This window comes from Lutra lutra, chromosome 4 (genome assembly GCF_902655055.1).
Source record: "Lutra lutra chromosome 4, mLutLut1.2, whole genome shotgun sequence".
Lineage (NCBI taxonomy): Eukaryota > Metazoa > Chordata > Mammalia > Carnivora > Mustelidae > Lutra > Lutra lutra.
Window position 1 is genome coordinate 176,954,817 of NC_062281.1, and position 12,792 is coordinate 176,967,608.

General features: G+C 37.8%; 1 protein-coding gene across 5 annotated transcripts in view; it reads left to right on the plus strand.

The window, feature by feature from the left end:
- Positions 1-12,792, plus strand: part of EYA3 (EYA transcriptional coactivator and phosphatase 3) — a 135,877-nt gene that overhangs the window by 91,180 nt on the left and 31,905 nt on the right. For 4 of the 5 annotated variants that reach the window (XR_007126410.1, XM_047723828.1, XM_047723827.1 and 1 more), the window contains 3 exons: positions 1,607-1,744; positions 8,061-8,146; positions 11,016-11,199. Coding sequence is in view for 4 of the 5 variants with exons in the window: in XM_047723828.1 (XP_047579784.1) it covers positions 1,607-1,744; positions 8,061-8,146; positions 11,016-11,199 (408 nt within the window). In the remaining variant the exon portion in view is untranslated. The remainder of the gene's footprint in view (positions 1-1,606; positions 1,745-8,060; positions 8,147-11,015; positions 11,200-12,792) is intronic. The other variant, XM_047723830.1, reaches the window with a different exon arrangement.

Consider the following 12,792-nt stretch of genomic DNA (forward strand, 5'->3'; position numbering starts at 1 on the left):
GTTAATACTGAATTTGGAGCTGTGGCTGACCTTGGTATTGATTTCTTACCTGGAATGTGATTGATGAACCTTCTTGGACCTGTTAGCTTCAACTACACTGATCCACCAGCCATAGCTATTCAGAACACAGGAACAACCAGACAGTAAGATCTTTTTTTTTTAAAGATTGTATTTATTTATTTATTTGAGAGAGAGGGAGGGAAAAGCAGATGCCCTGCTGAGCCAAGAGCACGATATGGGCCTCGATCCCAGGACCCTGGGATCATGACCTGAGCCAAAGGCAGACACTTAACTGACTGACTAACGCAGGCACCCCGTAAGATTTTTTATAGATAGATTTTTATAGATAGATTTTTTTTAGATATATATTTATAGATAGATTTTTTATAGATAGATTTTTGCATAGCCAAAATTACCACTAAAACTGTTCGCCATAAAGGACATCCTTTGGCTGTCATGTAGAAGCAAAGCTTCGTTATGGTTTCCTAGTTTACTGCAAATGAACAAGGAGGTAAAGTGAGAAGAAAGAGATTGTCAAGTGACAGGTCACAGAGAAAAAAATCAAAATGCTGTAGAACTATAACTGAGTTGTATTTAGTACCAAGCAAATGTCTTCACATATTCCAGTAACCTCTGGGGGTGTCTCTGTAATATATATATAGCACAGCACACTATTAATCTTTGTGACAATAATAATGAGAAAATCTAAAGGTACATTCACTATTTCCTTCCTGCAGAGAAGGCAGGAAAGGATATAAATCTATTTGAAAAAGATTGTCACTCAGGAGCATTGTGATAAAAATAAAATAAAAGTGAACAGCTATGATATCTATCAGTATGAGAAATTTATGTGTTCTGACATGGAAAGATGTTCTTTCACAGGTATTATGTGGAAAAGCAAATTTTGAACAGTATGTATAATATCCCATTTTTATTAAAAAGAAAAAAGATTAGTAAATATATAGAAGAAATCTAAGTGACTTCTGCAAACTGTTAATAGTGCTTAAGTCTGGATGCTGGGATTATATATGACTTTATTTTTTCTAAGTTAATATTTCTGTAATATTTTTAATTTATAAAAATAAGCAAGTATGTCTTTCCTAATCAGAAGAAACAGGTAATAAAACAACCAGCTTAAGAAGGCAGAAAAGTACTCAATACATTTTAGAAAGTTTTGGTGCTTGTTTAATGGGTAAGTGAATTTTAAACTTACGTGGAAAGTCTCCCATCTTGACAATGGATAAATGATTTGTCAGTGTACATGATCATCAGGCACTCTCTACAATAAACACTCCAGTTGGGTGTCAGTAGCTTTTTTTTCCTGAACCCTGATCAATCTCCCTCAACTGTTGAAATGAACTTATATACATATCATTATTGGGGATTTTGACAAGATTTTTGTTTCTGTGGCCCCACTCCCCAGTTTTTGAAACTGTATTTGCTTGTGGTATATTAGGAGTGGGACAATCAGTAATTTTCTCTTACAAGCAAATTTATTTTTGTTCTAAGATTTAGGTTTTAAACCTACTGGCTGATATTTGAAAGCATAACCATGCTCCTCAGTCCCAGTGTATTGTTTGTAATTGGTCCAATTTATCTGATTCAGGTGCATTGTGGCCAGGTATGAAACCTGAAAGTGGTTTAATTCAGACTCCATCTCCAAGTCAACACAGTGTTCTTACCTGCACTACAGGGTTAACCACAAGCCAGCCAAGCCCAGCACATTATTCTTATCCCATTCAAGGTAAATAGGCATGGTTGTGTGTGTTTTATTATTGTTGTTTTTGTTGTTTTCAGTCTATCTGTATCTCCAAACAAATTGGGTATTACAGGAGCACTGTCTTGTAAAACAGAAGGGGGTGATATTTGCACTTGTGCATGCTTTTTGTGTTAGGCACCCAGAATTTGGGACTGTGGTTTCTAAGTAGTTTAGCCTTTAAATGTGATTTGTAATTCGTAGAACTTCAGCCTTTCCTTTTGCATGGTGTCCAGAAAACCTGTCTGATTTTGTTTTAGTCTGTTCTCAGTGGCACTTTGTCCTATAAATGAGCAGAAGACTACCCATGGGGCAGAACTTTGCTGATTTCTTTTATGTGAAGTCCAGGTAGGGCAGAAGTGAGATGTGTGCTGCATTTTTTTGCTGCAGTGTTGTCATACCTCCGCCCCCACTTGCTGCTTCTTGGTGAGAGCATTTTTCCTTCTCAAAAAGTTCAGTCTTATTTCTATTTCATGATTAAAAGCATAGCCTTAAAGCTTGAACTCTGAACATCTTTGCCTTTCTGAGTTGTTCTTCTAAAAGGTTAGAATTATGACAGGACTATTAGGAATAAAGAGAGAGAAATTCAGAAGGCACTATGGGATTAATTCCCAACCCTTCCAAATCTAACACAGGCAATTTGTCATTGTTCCAGATTGGAAATTAATGTCCATGTACCTGGCTTCTCATCTGCCTCCTTTCTCCTGATTTCTCCCAGCTTTAAAATTTTATTCCTCATAAATTAGGTGCTAGAGAAGTGAGGATGGGACAGCAAAAACTGGTCTGAGGTACTCTTAAGATACGAACTTTGGGGGGCGCCTGGGTGGCTCAGCGGGTTAAAGCCTCTGCCTTCGGCTCAGGTCATGATCCCAGGGTCCTGGGATCGAGCCCCACATCGGGCTCTCTGCTCAGCAGGGAGCCTGCTTCCTCTCTCTCTCTCTCTCTCTCTCTGCCTGCCTCTCTGCCTACTTGTAATCTCTGTCAAATAAATAAATAAAATCTTAAAAAAAAAAAAGATACGAACTTTGGTGATAAAAAAGTGTTTTGATATAGATGATAGTAAATAAAATATTTTGCTACTCAGTTTTAATTGTTTTCATTTAAATGATTAAGAACTACTTCTGCTTGATCCATTTACCAGTTAGTAAATAATTAAGTCAGGATGTAAGCTGGGCAGTCTGACCTCAGAGCATGAGTGCAATATTTATGATTTTCGGTATTGAAATCATGATGTCAATATCAGCTCTCCCATAAGAGAGAACCTTTACGGACAAACAAGTAAGTTTGGTTTTCCTCCCTTTTCTGGTTAACCTCTTGGCACATTTTGTTGTTCGTTAGAACTTTGGCAGAGGGTAGAATTTAAGGCCGAAGGTAACCATCAAGTTATTAATTTTTGCCTTTATTCTAAAGAAACATTGATAGAATACAAATTGAAACAATTGGCTAAAATGAAATATGAGTATTGGCAGAGTCAAATTACCTAGGTTGTCTGCTATCAATATCACTCTCCTCTCCCCCACCTTTAGTTTTACTTAGCATGGATAGTGAATGGCTGTCCCCGGCTGCTCTGTTCCCCCTGTATAACTATCCAGTCCCTCCATGGAAGAAAAGCAAGAAGAATTCTATCAGTTTTTGAAAAATGATCAAAATAGCAGTGTCTCCTCATCGTACCCCAAAGCATTCTACAATTGACATATAGAGTTATCTAGAGTTGTCAAATCACTATGTTGTACACCTGAAGCTAATGTAATATGTGTCAACATACTGCCATTTCTTTAAAATGTATAATTTCAACCTAAAAAAATTATACTTCTGGCTTGATCAACTCTGATCAAAGCCCTTTCTTCAGTTTATGCAATGCTTATGAAAGCCCTTCGGTTAAGTAGATCTGGCTGCTTTATTATCAATCTTTTCCTACAGTATAAATATGTGGCCCAGTCTCTGGTTATTTTCTTCAGTTGAGATGGTTTAAGTGGTTAATATTTAAGTGGTAAAATTAATTTCAGAAATTTCAAAACTAATTTTAACGTAATCTTGATTTTTAATGAACGTGTTTGTGCTTAATTTTGTTGGTAGCACATGATAGTCTTTTTTTATAGTCTTTCATTGATCAGGAGTTTTGTTTTGTTCTGTTTTTTAATAGACATTAGTTTTTAGATTAGTTTCAGATTTATAGACAAATTGAGAAGACAGTACAGAGAGTTACAGATCTCCCCATCTTGTATATAATTTCCCCTATTGACGTCTTATTTAGAATGGAACATTTATTACAATTAATGAACCCATATTGGTACATTATTATTATCTAAGTCCATAGTTTATTCATAGTTCCTTAGTTTTTACCTGATGTCCTTTTTTTTGTTCCAGGATTCCATCCAGGATACCACATTTCATTTAATTGTCATGTCTACTTAGGCTTCTCTTGACTATGCAGTTTTTCAGGATTTTTTTTGTTTTTGATGACCTTGACATGCTATACTTGAGTCCCACAAGTTACACAGGAGTATACCTGTCTACAGGATAGACATGAATCCCACAAATATTTATTGAGCATCACCTGCTCTGTGCCAGGTATTTTGCTAGATGTTGGAGATAAGAATAAGATAGTAAGATTCTGCCTTCTTGGAGCTTACAGATGAGTGGAAGAAACAGAAAACAAGCAAGTAAATAATTAAATAGATTTTGAAAAGTTCTCAGAAAGAAAAAAAACACCATATTGCTGTGATTGGGAAAACAAGGAATTAGTTGTTTTGTTTTGTTTTTTTAATTTAATTTTTTTAAATAGCATGCAAGCAAAGGTGGGGGGTGTTGGGGGGAGGGGCAGAGGGAGAGAGAGAGATGGAGAGCAGGCTCAGCATGGAGCTGAGTGGAGCCTGATGCAGGGCTTGATCTCACGACCCTGAGATCATGACCTGAGCCAGAGTCAAGAGTCAGATCCTTGACTGACTGAGCCACTCAGGCGCCCCAAGGAGTTAGTTTTAATAGAGGGGTCAAAGAGCATGCCTCTGAGGAAGTAGACGTGCTGAGCATGAGCCATCATGCTGGGAGGGCAAGAGGGACAGGCCAGGGAGAACAATCCAGGCGGAGCAAGCAACATTGCCAAGGTGCTCAAGTGAGAAAGAGCTCTTCTTACTTTGAATAACTTGAAAGCCAGGTAGGCAAGGGTGGTAGAGGGAGACATGTATAAAGTTAAGACATGGGTAGAAAGTAAATCTTGTTTCAACTTTTATATACCACTAACCTTTAGGTCAACCTTCTGGCTTTGGGGCAGTGTCATTTAATTTGGCTGTGCCTCTCACAGTGCTATAACCACCGTCTTCTGATTAAAGCTGTCTGTGTATATTGACTATATTATTTGGACCTCTACTGGGGCATGGTTTTTTAAAACACACCTATGAGGAAACTACTGAGTCTCCTCTTTTCGTATGTATTGATTGGACCTCTAGTGGGGCATGGTTCTCAGAAGCTTTGTTTTTCTGTTATTTCACGGCTCCGTTGTCAGAACAGGAGTGGAGACTATCCAAAAACAGTTGGGCGTGCCATTCATATTTGGAGAGCAGATAGTCTTCAGATATGTATCAGTAGGATTGACCACTTGAGTTTTCTTTGATCCTCTAAGTTTGTATGTTTTGTTGCAATTTTATTGCTGCTGTTTTTGTTTCTTAAATCTGCAAATATTATTTGTTGAGACATATATAGGTGTATATATGTATATATATATGGGCAGAATGATAAGTACTATTTAGTACTTTTAGTCATAGTTATATGTAGAGTAGGGTATACAGTGATGTGTGTGCCCTTTTAGGTGAGTTTGGCTTGGGTGCAATGATGGTTACAAGAGCCTAAAAAATTATGTATTTAATTGTTATCTCACTCCATCAATGCAGTCTGATCTCCATGAGAGCAGGGGACTTTGCCTTGTTCACTGCACTATTCCTCAGTGACTGGAACAGTTTCTGGGTGCATAGTAGACCGTGGTTTGCTGAATGAATGAATATGGCACATATGAGAAATGATTTGATTGGATTAGAGAAGGAAGTGTTACCGAACCCTATAAACTTTCTAGGTCAGCAGGCCAACATTTTCTGTAATAGAAGTCACTATTGCTGAAAGTAGTTTGTGATCTTTAGGAAGGTATGTATTAAAAATTCAGTATCAGCAACTAGCTAATCATTAAACTTCCTAGTGGAGATAATAAGAGTATATGACCAGTTGTTTATAAGGTGTACCTTGTTACCTTTAGCCCAGTTCAGTAAGTGGTCTGAAAATTGTTAAATTTATAAAATCACTTTGTCAGTCAGAGTACCTTTTCCCCATGTATGCGAAGATATGAATGGGTTGTACTGCTAACCATTTATAAGTTAGTAAGAAGGTAAAACAGAATTAAAGGTAAATAGGAGGAAAAGAGAATTATATGCTAGAATAAAGACCAATGAAAAATTGAGCTAGAAATGGACTTTGCTAGGAGAAATAAACTTAAGAGATTAAGTAAATTATTCATTTTCTTTCCCACCTTAAATCACCTTATGTCCTGTGTGTTTTATTACTTGGCTACCTGGCATAATGTACTGGTAATAAAACCTGAAAGCCACTCAAAATCTTTACCCACAAGAATGATTAAAAACTACTTACAGATGGGGCACCTGGGTGGCTCAGTGGGTTAAAACCTCTGCCTCCGGCTCGGGTCGTGATCCCAGGGTCCTGGGATCGAGCCCCGCATCGGGCTCTCTGCCCTGTGGGGAGTCTGCTTCCCTCTCTCTCTGCCTGCCTCTCTGCCTACTTGTGATCTCTCTGTCAAATAAAATGAGTAAAATCTTAAAAAAAAAAAAACAAACTACTTACAGAATCATCTAAGCCTGTGTATTGTACAGTAATTCCTTGTACTTCCCCATGGGAGGGAAATGGGTTAAGCCATGGTAAAGAAGAAAATGAATATTGGTAGGAAGAAAATACCATCTCTGAGGTTATAAAATCTGTTTCATTTGGTTGTTATGTTTAAGAAAGTAAACTCTTTTAAGAGTCTTGTAGTTCCCCTGGGAAAAGAAGTATTGTAGAAAAAATCTCCCTGGATTGTCAGGAATTCTGAACCCTGACTCATCCAGTTGGGAGATCCTAGACGCCATCATGACTAACACTGGTTCCATGACAGTAGACAAATAAGCTTAACTCTTCTTTGTCCCAAGTTCTTCATCTGAAAGCTGGGGTTTTCTCTTCTAATCTCTTCTAGACTTTCTTCTAAGCAGAGTACCCTTGGGGGAAGGAATAAAAATTTCCCTGATTTTGATGAGTACTCTCATGTTTCTGCTTCATTTGTTCATCTGTTCTCTTCTTAATGGAGGTTTTCCTATTAACTTTACCTGTAAAGTACTTTGTTGCTAATGGGATAGGTAGTCAGATAGTCAGGTCTACCTCATGATGAATCCTTATGCATGAGTGACTGCAGTGGGAACCAGGTCTAAGTGTGCTTGTGATAAATGAGGGAAAGGACCAGTTCAAGACCAGTACCTTGTAGTCTCAGTTACTACACTGGTTCACCTGAAAAAAGTCACTTTAACAAATAGTAGTCACTGAAGATTTGACTAAAACCCTCGTGGAGTCTGTGGTAGAAGGATATGAAAAAAGTTAGCCCAAATTCCTTGTCCCAAGATAGGCAGCCTAAATAACTTACAGAGTATATTGTTACCTGGCCAGAATAATATTTAATATTTTCCAGGTTTTTCCAGGCTCATTGGTAAAATCATTAAATGCCAGAGCATGTTTATTGATCTACAGTAATAATTCATGATTTGAGTAGAGCCCAAAAAGCAACTCCAAGCAGGTTTGGGGGATCAGCTCTATTCCTCAAAGTTAATTATGTTGCATTAGGAGAGGCATCATTTGGGGCAAGTGGTAACAAATATCCCAGTCTAGGATTTACATGCAGATTTACCAGAGCTCTTGTGGTTTCTGCTGGTTGTCAGTCAGTCACATTGCAGGTGAGTCATCTTTCAAGGGCTGAGAAGATAGACTGGAGATTTGTTTAGCTTCTGATTCCATTGATTTCATTAATATGAGCCAGTGCGTTGTACATGTGTCCTTCCTAGGACTTCAATAGGAAGAGTGGACGACTCAAGTTGAAACAGAAAAATGTTTGAACTGTTTTATTTCTAATCAAGATTAAAGTATGGCATGCAAAAGAGCAAAATCAGTATTTGTTTCCTTTGTGCAATGTTCTTTATCTCCTTGTAGATCTGTTTACATAAGACATTTCTTCTAGGCTTTTACATGATATCTTTAACATCTTTTCACACTCTCCATCCTATAGCTTCAAGCACAAATGCCAGCCTGATATCCACTTCATCTACAATTGCCAATATTCCAGCAGCAGCAGTTTCCAGCATCTCAAACCAGGTACAGTCTACTGCGTTCATCCTATTTGATATGGTTCATCGAGCTTGATCTTCTTCTCTTCATTCTCTGGTCAATTTGCTAATCTAAGAAACAACCAGAACTGGGACCCTGGATGGTTTCTCAGACTGCCCTCCAGTTTCTTTCATTACTATGCTGTCTGACTGATACGGCTCTATCTGCTCCCTTACCTACTTTGTGTGTCTGCCTCCTACCTTGTCCCTACTAGAATGTAAGCTCCGTGAGGATAGGGACTTAGTTTTCTATTTTGTTCACTTATATATTCCCAGAGTTCAGAAAAAGCCTGGTTCTCTCTACTTTTTTATTTAGGCATTCATTTCTTCTTTGCGGTCTGGTCTCGATCACTGTTCTATTAATTCTTTATGTTTAGATCACTGGTAATAGCTTCAGTGTTTTAGAGGTTTTGTTTTTGGTGTTAGGTTTTTATTTGTTTTCTCTGCAGCAATGAAACTTTTCTCCGTGAATCTCTATTTTGGCTATAGTTAACATTACTATTCTGGTTCATCTTTTATGTTTGACTGTTTTTGCATTTCTTCATTCTTAGAGTTCACAAATTACTGAGTTTCTACTATATACCTGGCACTCTTCCATGTTATTTATCTTTCCCTTTCCTAAGTTTTCTTTTTGATCCTGTTTTCTCTCATGGACAGTGTATGTAGTTTTCCACATGTTTTTTATTTCATCCCCAGAAATGTTACATTCACAGGGTCCATTTACTACCTCCGAAATGAACATTCTAGTCCTGACTGCATGATTTCTACAGGCTTCCTGCTGATTGATGGCCATGTTTTTCTTTAATGTCTCTCTGTTTCCCTAAGTTTATCATATCAAAAGCCAGGCTTTCGTTCCAACTTTTTTTGCTCGTTGTCCTTCAAAAGTAAAAAGCACTTTTCCCTATGACTTTTCAATTGTCTTGAGACCATTTTTAAATAAAGCTAGGCCTCAACCAAGCCAGTTGTTTTCAGGTTTTTTTCCCTCACCTATTCCTAATGTAGCCATTTCTAGAATTCTTTCTCTTCCATTTTTGCTATTATTTCCTATGTTTTGGTTCTTCCCCTTTAGTCCTGAATTACTTCAGTTAACTGTTCATCTCATCTCCAGTTTTCCTCTGTACCTAACCATTTCCTAAAACACTATCTGAGGGCACATGGCTGATTCAGTCAGTGGCGCATACAACTCTGATCTTGGGGTCATGAGTTCAAGCCCCATGTTAGGGTTAGAGATCACTAAAAAAAATTTTTTTTAAAGATTTTAAAACACTATCTGAATAATTTTCTCAAAAGTCTACTTTTATCCTGTCAATCATCTGCCCAGAGTCTTTCTGTATTTTTGTTGTTTTGATTTTTGATAGTCACTGTTACCTGCCCCCCCACACACACACAAACTATACACCATGGCCTTAAAGAATCCAAGTCACATTCATAGGCTTGCATGACTCATTCAAGCCTGAAAGATTCTTTGTTTCAACCAGACTCAATATCTCTGGTCCCTTAATAAAACCTTTTGAAGCCCTATTCACGCTCTTATTTCCTCTGTCTGTTTAGCTCAGAAAGCTCTGACTATCACAGTTTGCAAGGATAGTTGTCTTCCTCTGTATTTCACTCACTGGACATATAATTTACTGCCAGTTTGTTGAAAATGTTGTCTTCTCCTGCTAGACTTTTAACTCCCTTGAGTTCAGCCAGTACAGCTTACTCTTTTCTTTAATGTTCCAGCTCATACCTAGACACATACCCTGACTGAGTTATATTTGGTTTTATGGTAGATGCTCAGTACTCTTTATAATTGGTCTGGTTAATTAGCTTCTTCCTGCTGCTTACCAACATCAGTATCAGTTGAAGTTTTTTAGGGTATGTATTTGAGCTATACATCATACACATTTTTTGCACAGCTTTATTAAGGTATAATTGATATACAACAATCTGCATACATTTAAATTGTAGTTTGATAAGATTTGACATGTATGTGCCCATGAAACCATTAAAAAGTTCCCTCCAATTTTCTTTTTTTTTTTTTAAGTAGGCTCCATGCCCAGCATGGAGCCCTAAGTGGGGCTTGAGCCCATGATCCTGAGATCAAGACCTGAGCCAAGATCAAGAGTCAGAGACGCTTAATGGGCTGAGCCACCCAGGTGCCCCAATACTCAGTTTTTAAACTAGGAAACCTTAATGTAGGATATGTGCTTTTTTATTTAAGCTCATCTGTACTTAGAAAGCACTAGCATCTAGTGAAGTTGCTTATAAACTTCTTAAAGAATAGAATCATCAGAAATTCTATGCAGAAATTTACACAGAAATTCAGTACCTAAAATGGAAAAAAAAAAAAAAAAAAAGAAAGCCATTAGAGTAGAAAAGGGAAATTGTGTGTAGAGTGCATGGGACCCTTCTCTCACAGCCTCCTGCTCATGGCAAAGATAGCCTCTGAGGTCTCTCCTCTTGACTCTTAGGTTGCCACAGAATGCATTTTGAAAATCATTGGTTTAGGTGGAAGCTATAGATGGGTAAATGAGAAGTCAAATAAATGTTTTAGGAAACTAACAATGAGTAAGAGGGACATGAAAGTGGGGCGCCTAGGTGGCTTGGTCATTAAGCATCTTCCTTTTGCTAAGTTCATGATCCCAGGGTCCTGGGATTGAGCCCCGTATCGGGCTTCCTGCCAAGCACAGGACCCTGCTTCTGCTTCTCACACTCCCCTTGCTTGTGTTCACTCTCTTGCTCTTGCTGTGTGTCTCTCTGTCAAATAAAGAAATAAAATCTTTTAAAAAAAGGGACAGAAAGTCTCTTGTATTGAAATCAGCGCTTTGCTCTTTCTGAAAATCTTGTTTTCCTCCCTTATTCCCCTTGGTCTACAGGACTATCCCACCTATACTATCCTTGGTCAGAGTCAGTACCAGACCTGCTACCCCAGCTCCAGCTTTGGAGTCGCGGGCCAGACTAACAGTGATACCGAGAGTACCACATTAGCCGCAGCCACATACCAGACGGAGAAGCCTAGTGTCATGGTACCTGCGCCGACAGCACAGAGACTTTCCTCTGGTAAGCACCGTACCTCTCAAGCCTTTGGCTTAAGGGCACTTCATTCAACATTACGGAATAGTAAAGATCATTTTTTTCTCGTCTGAGTCACTGTTACTGTGTTATTGGCTTTCCTTCTCAGGTGAGGAATATTTAAATATTAGAACCAGACTATGTGCTGAGTCATTGGCAGGCTGAATGTAATACCTGATTCTGTGAACAGAAAAGCACCAAGAATGAGAAGACTGTGACAGCCACCCCGCCCTTCAGCTTTACTGTGTTTGTCATAGGGAACTTCAGAATCTTGACACGTTTTGTCAAAGCTGAAGGACTCTAGTTTTAGTCAGTATGTATTGTGGATGCCTGCTATGGCCTCAGAGCAGTAGTCCTTAACTTTTTCTGTCATGAATCTCCAAGATCATGAGGAAAGCGATGGTCCTTCCCCTCTCAAGGAAATACATAATTAACCTACAAGTTTAAACCTGTACATTTAGGTTTGAAATGTGTCAATGAATTATGAAGTCCAGGTTAAAAAAAAACCCTAACATAAAGGCTTTATACACACATTCAGTAAGTAAACATATGTATATCCTTTTTATTTGTCTCTATCATTCCGGAAAATTTAGTGGTTGGCTGGCACATCATATAATTGGACAAAGGACTGTTTATTGTTAGCACTGATGCATTTTTAAAAGTAGTGTTCTGTCTCAACTAAAGCAGTTTTTTGTGCACCTTCACTAGTCTTCTAAGGAAAGGATACTGCTTCAAATTTACATAACTTTGAAATAGTTACACTTGTTGATGCCTTAGTTTTGAATTCATAGCTCTAAATATCTATTCTTCATAACAATTTTAACTTATTAATAGGGAATTTCAAACCTAGAAGTTGTCAGAATAGTATAATGAACATCTTATGTATCCATCATCCATCTTCAACAATTAACTCGTATTTCAACTGTACTTAATCCAGTTCTCTCACCGAATTCCAGGCATTCTATGTCTATAAGATAAATATTTGCTAGTGTAACCACAATGCCATCCCCTCTGAAATAATTCAGTAATTCCTTACACCATCATAAAATACTAAAAGGTATTATTTCTCGTTTTCTCATAAATGTGAAGAGTTTTATTTTCCTTTTTTATTAGAGTTTTTAATTTATTAAAAATTAACCTATTTTATTTAGAGTTTATTTAAATTAGGATCAAAGTAAGGTTTCATACATTGGGATTGATGGATATATACTTTCTCTTTTAACTTATAAATTCCCCTTTTTTTTAATTCTCTGATGTACTGTATTTGTGAAGAAACTGGTGTTTATCTCATGCCATTTCCCAGTCTGAATTTTGCTGATTATCTCTGTATTGGATAGATCAACATGTCCTGCTGGCTTCTGTATTTTATTTTAAATTGGTGAATAGAACTAGAGTCATGGTTTTCAACTGAAGGTGTTTTTGTGCTTTGCCCTCTCCCGCATTCGCCTAAGACATTTGGCAGTGTATGGAAACATTTTTGGTTGTCACAGTGGGTGGGGAGTGCTACTGGCATCTAGTGGATAAAGGGCAAGGGTGCTGCTTAGCCAGTCATCCTATAATACATAGGACATCGGCTCAACA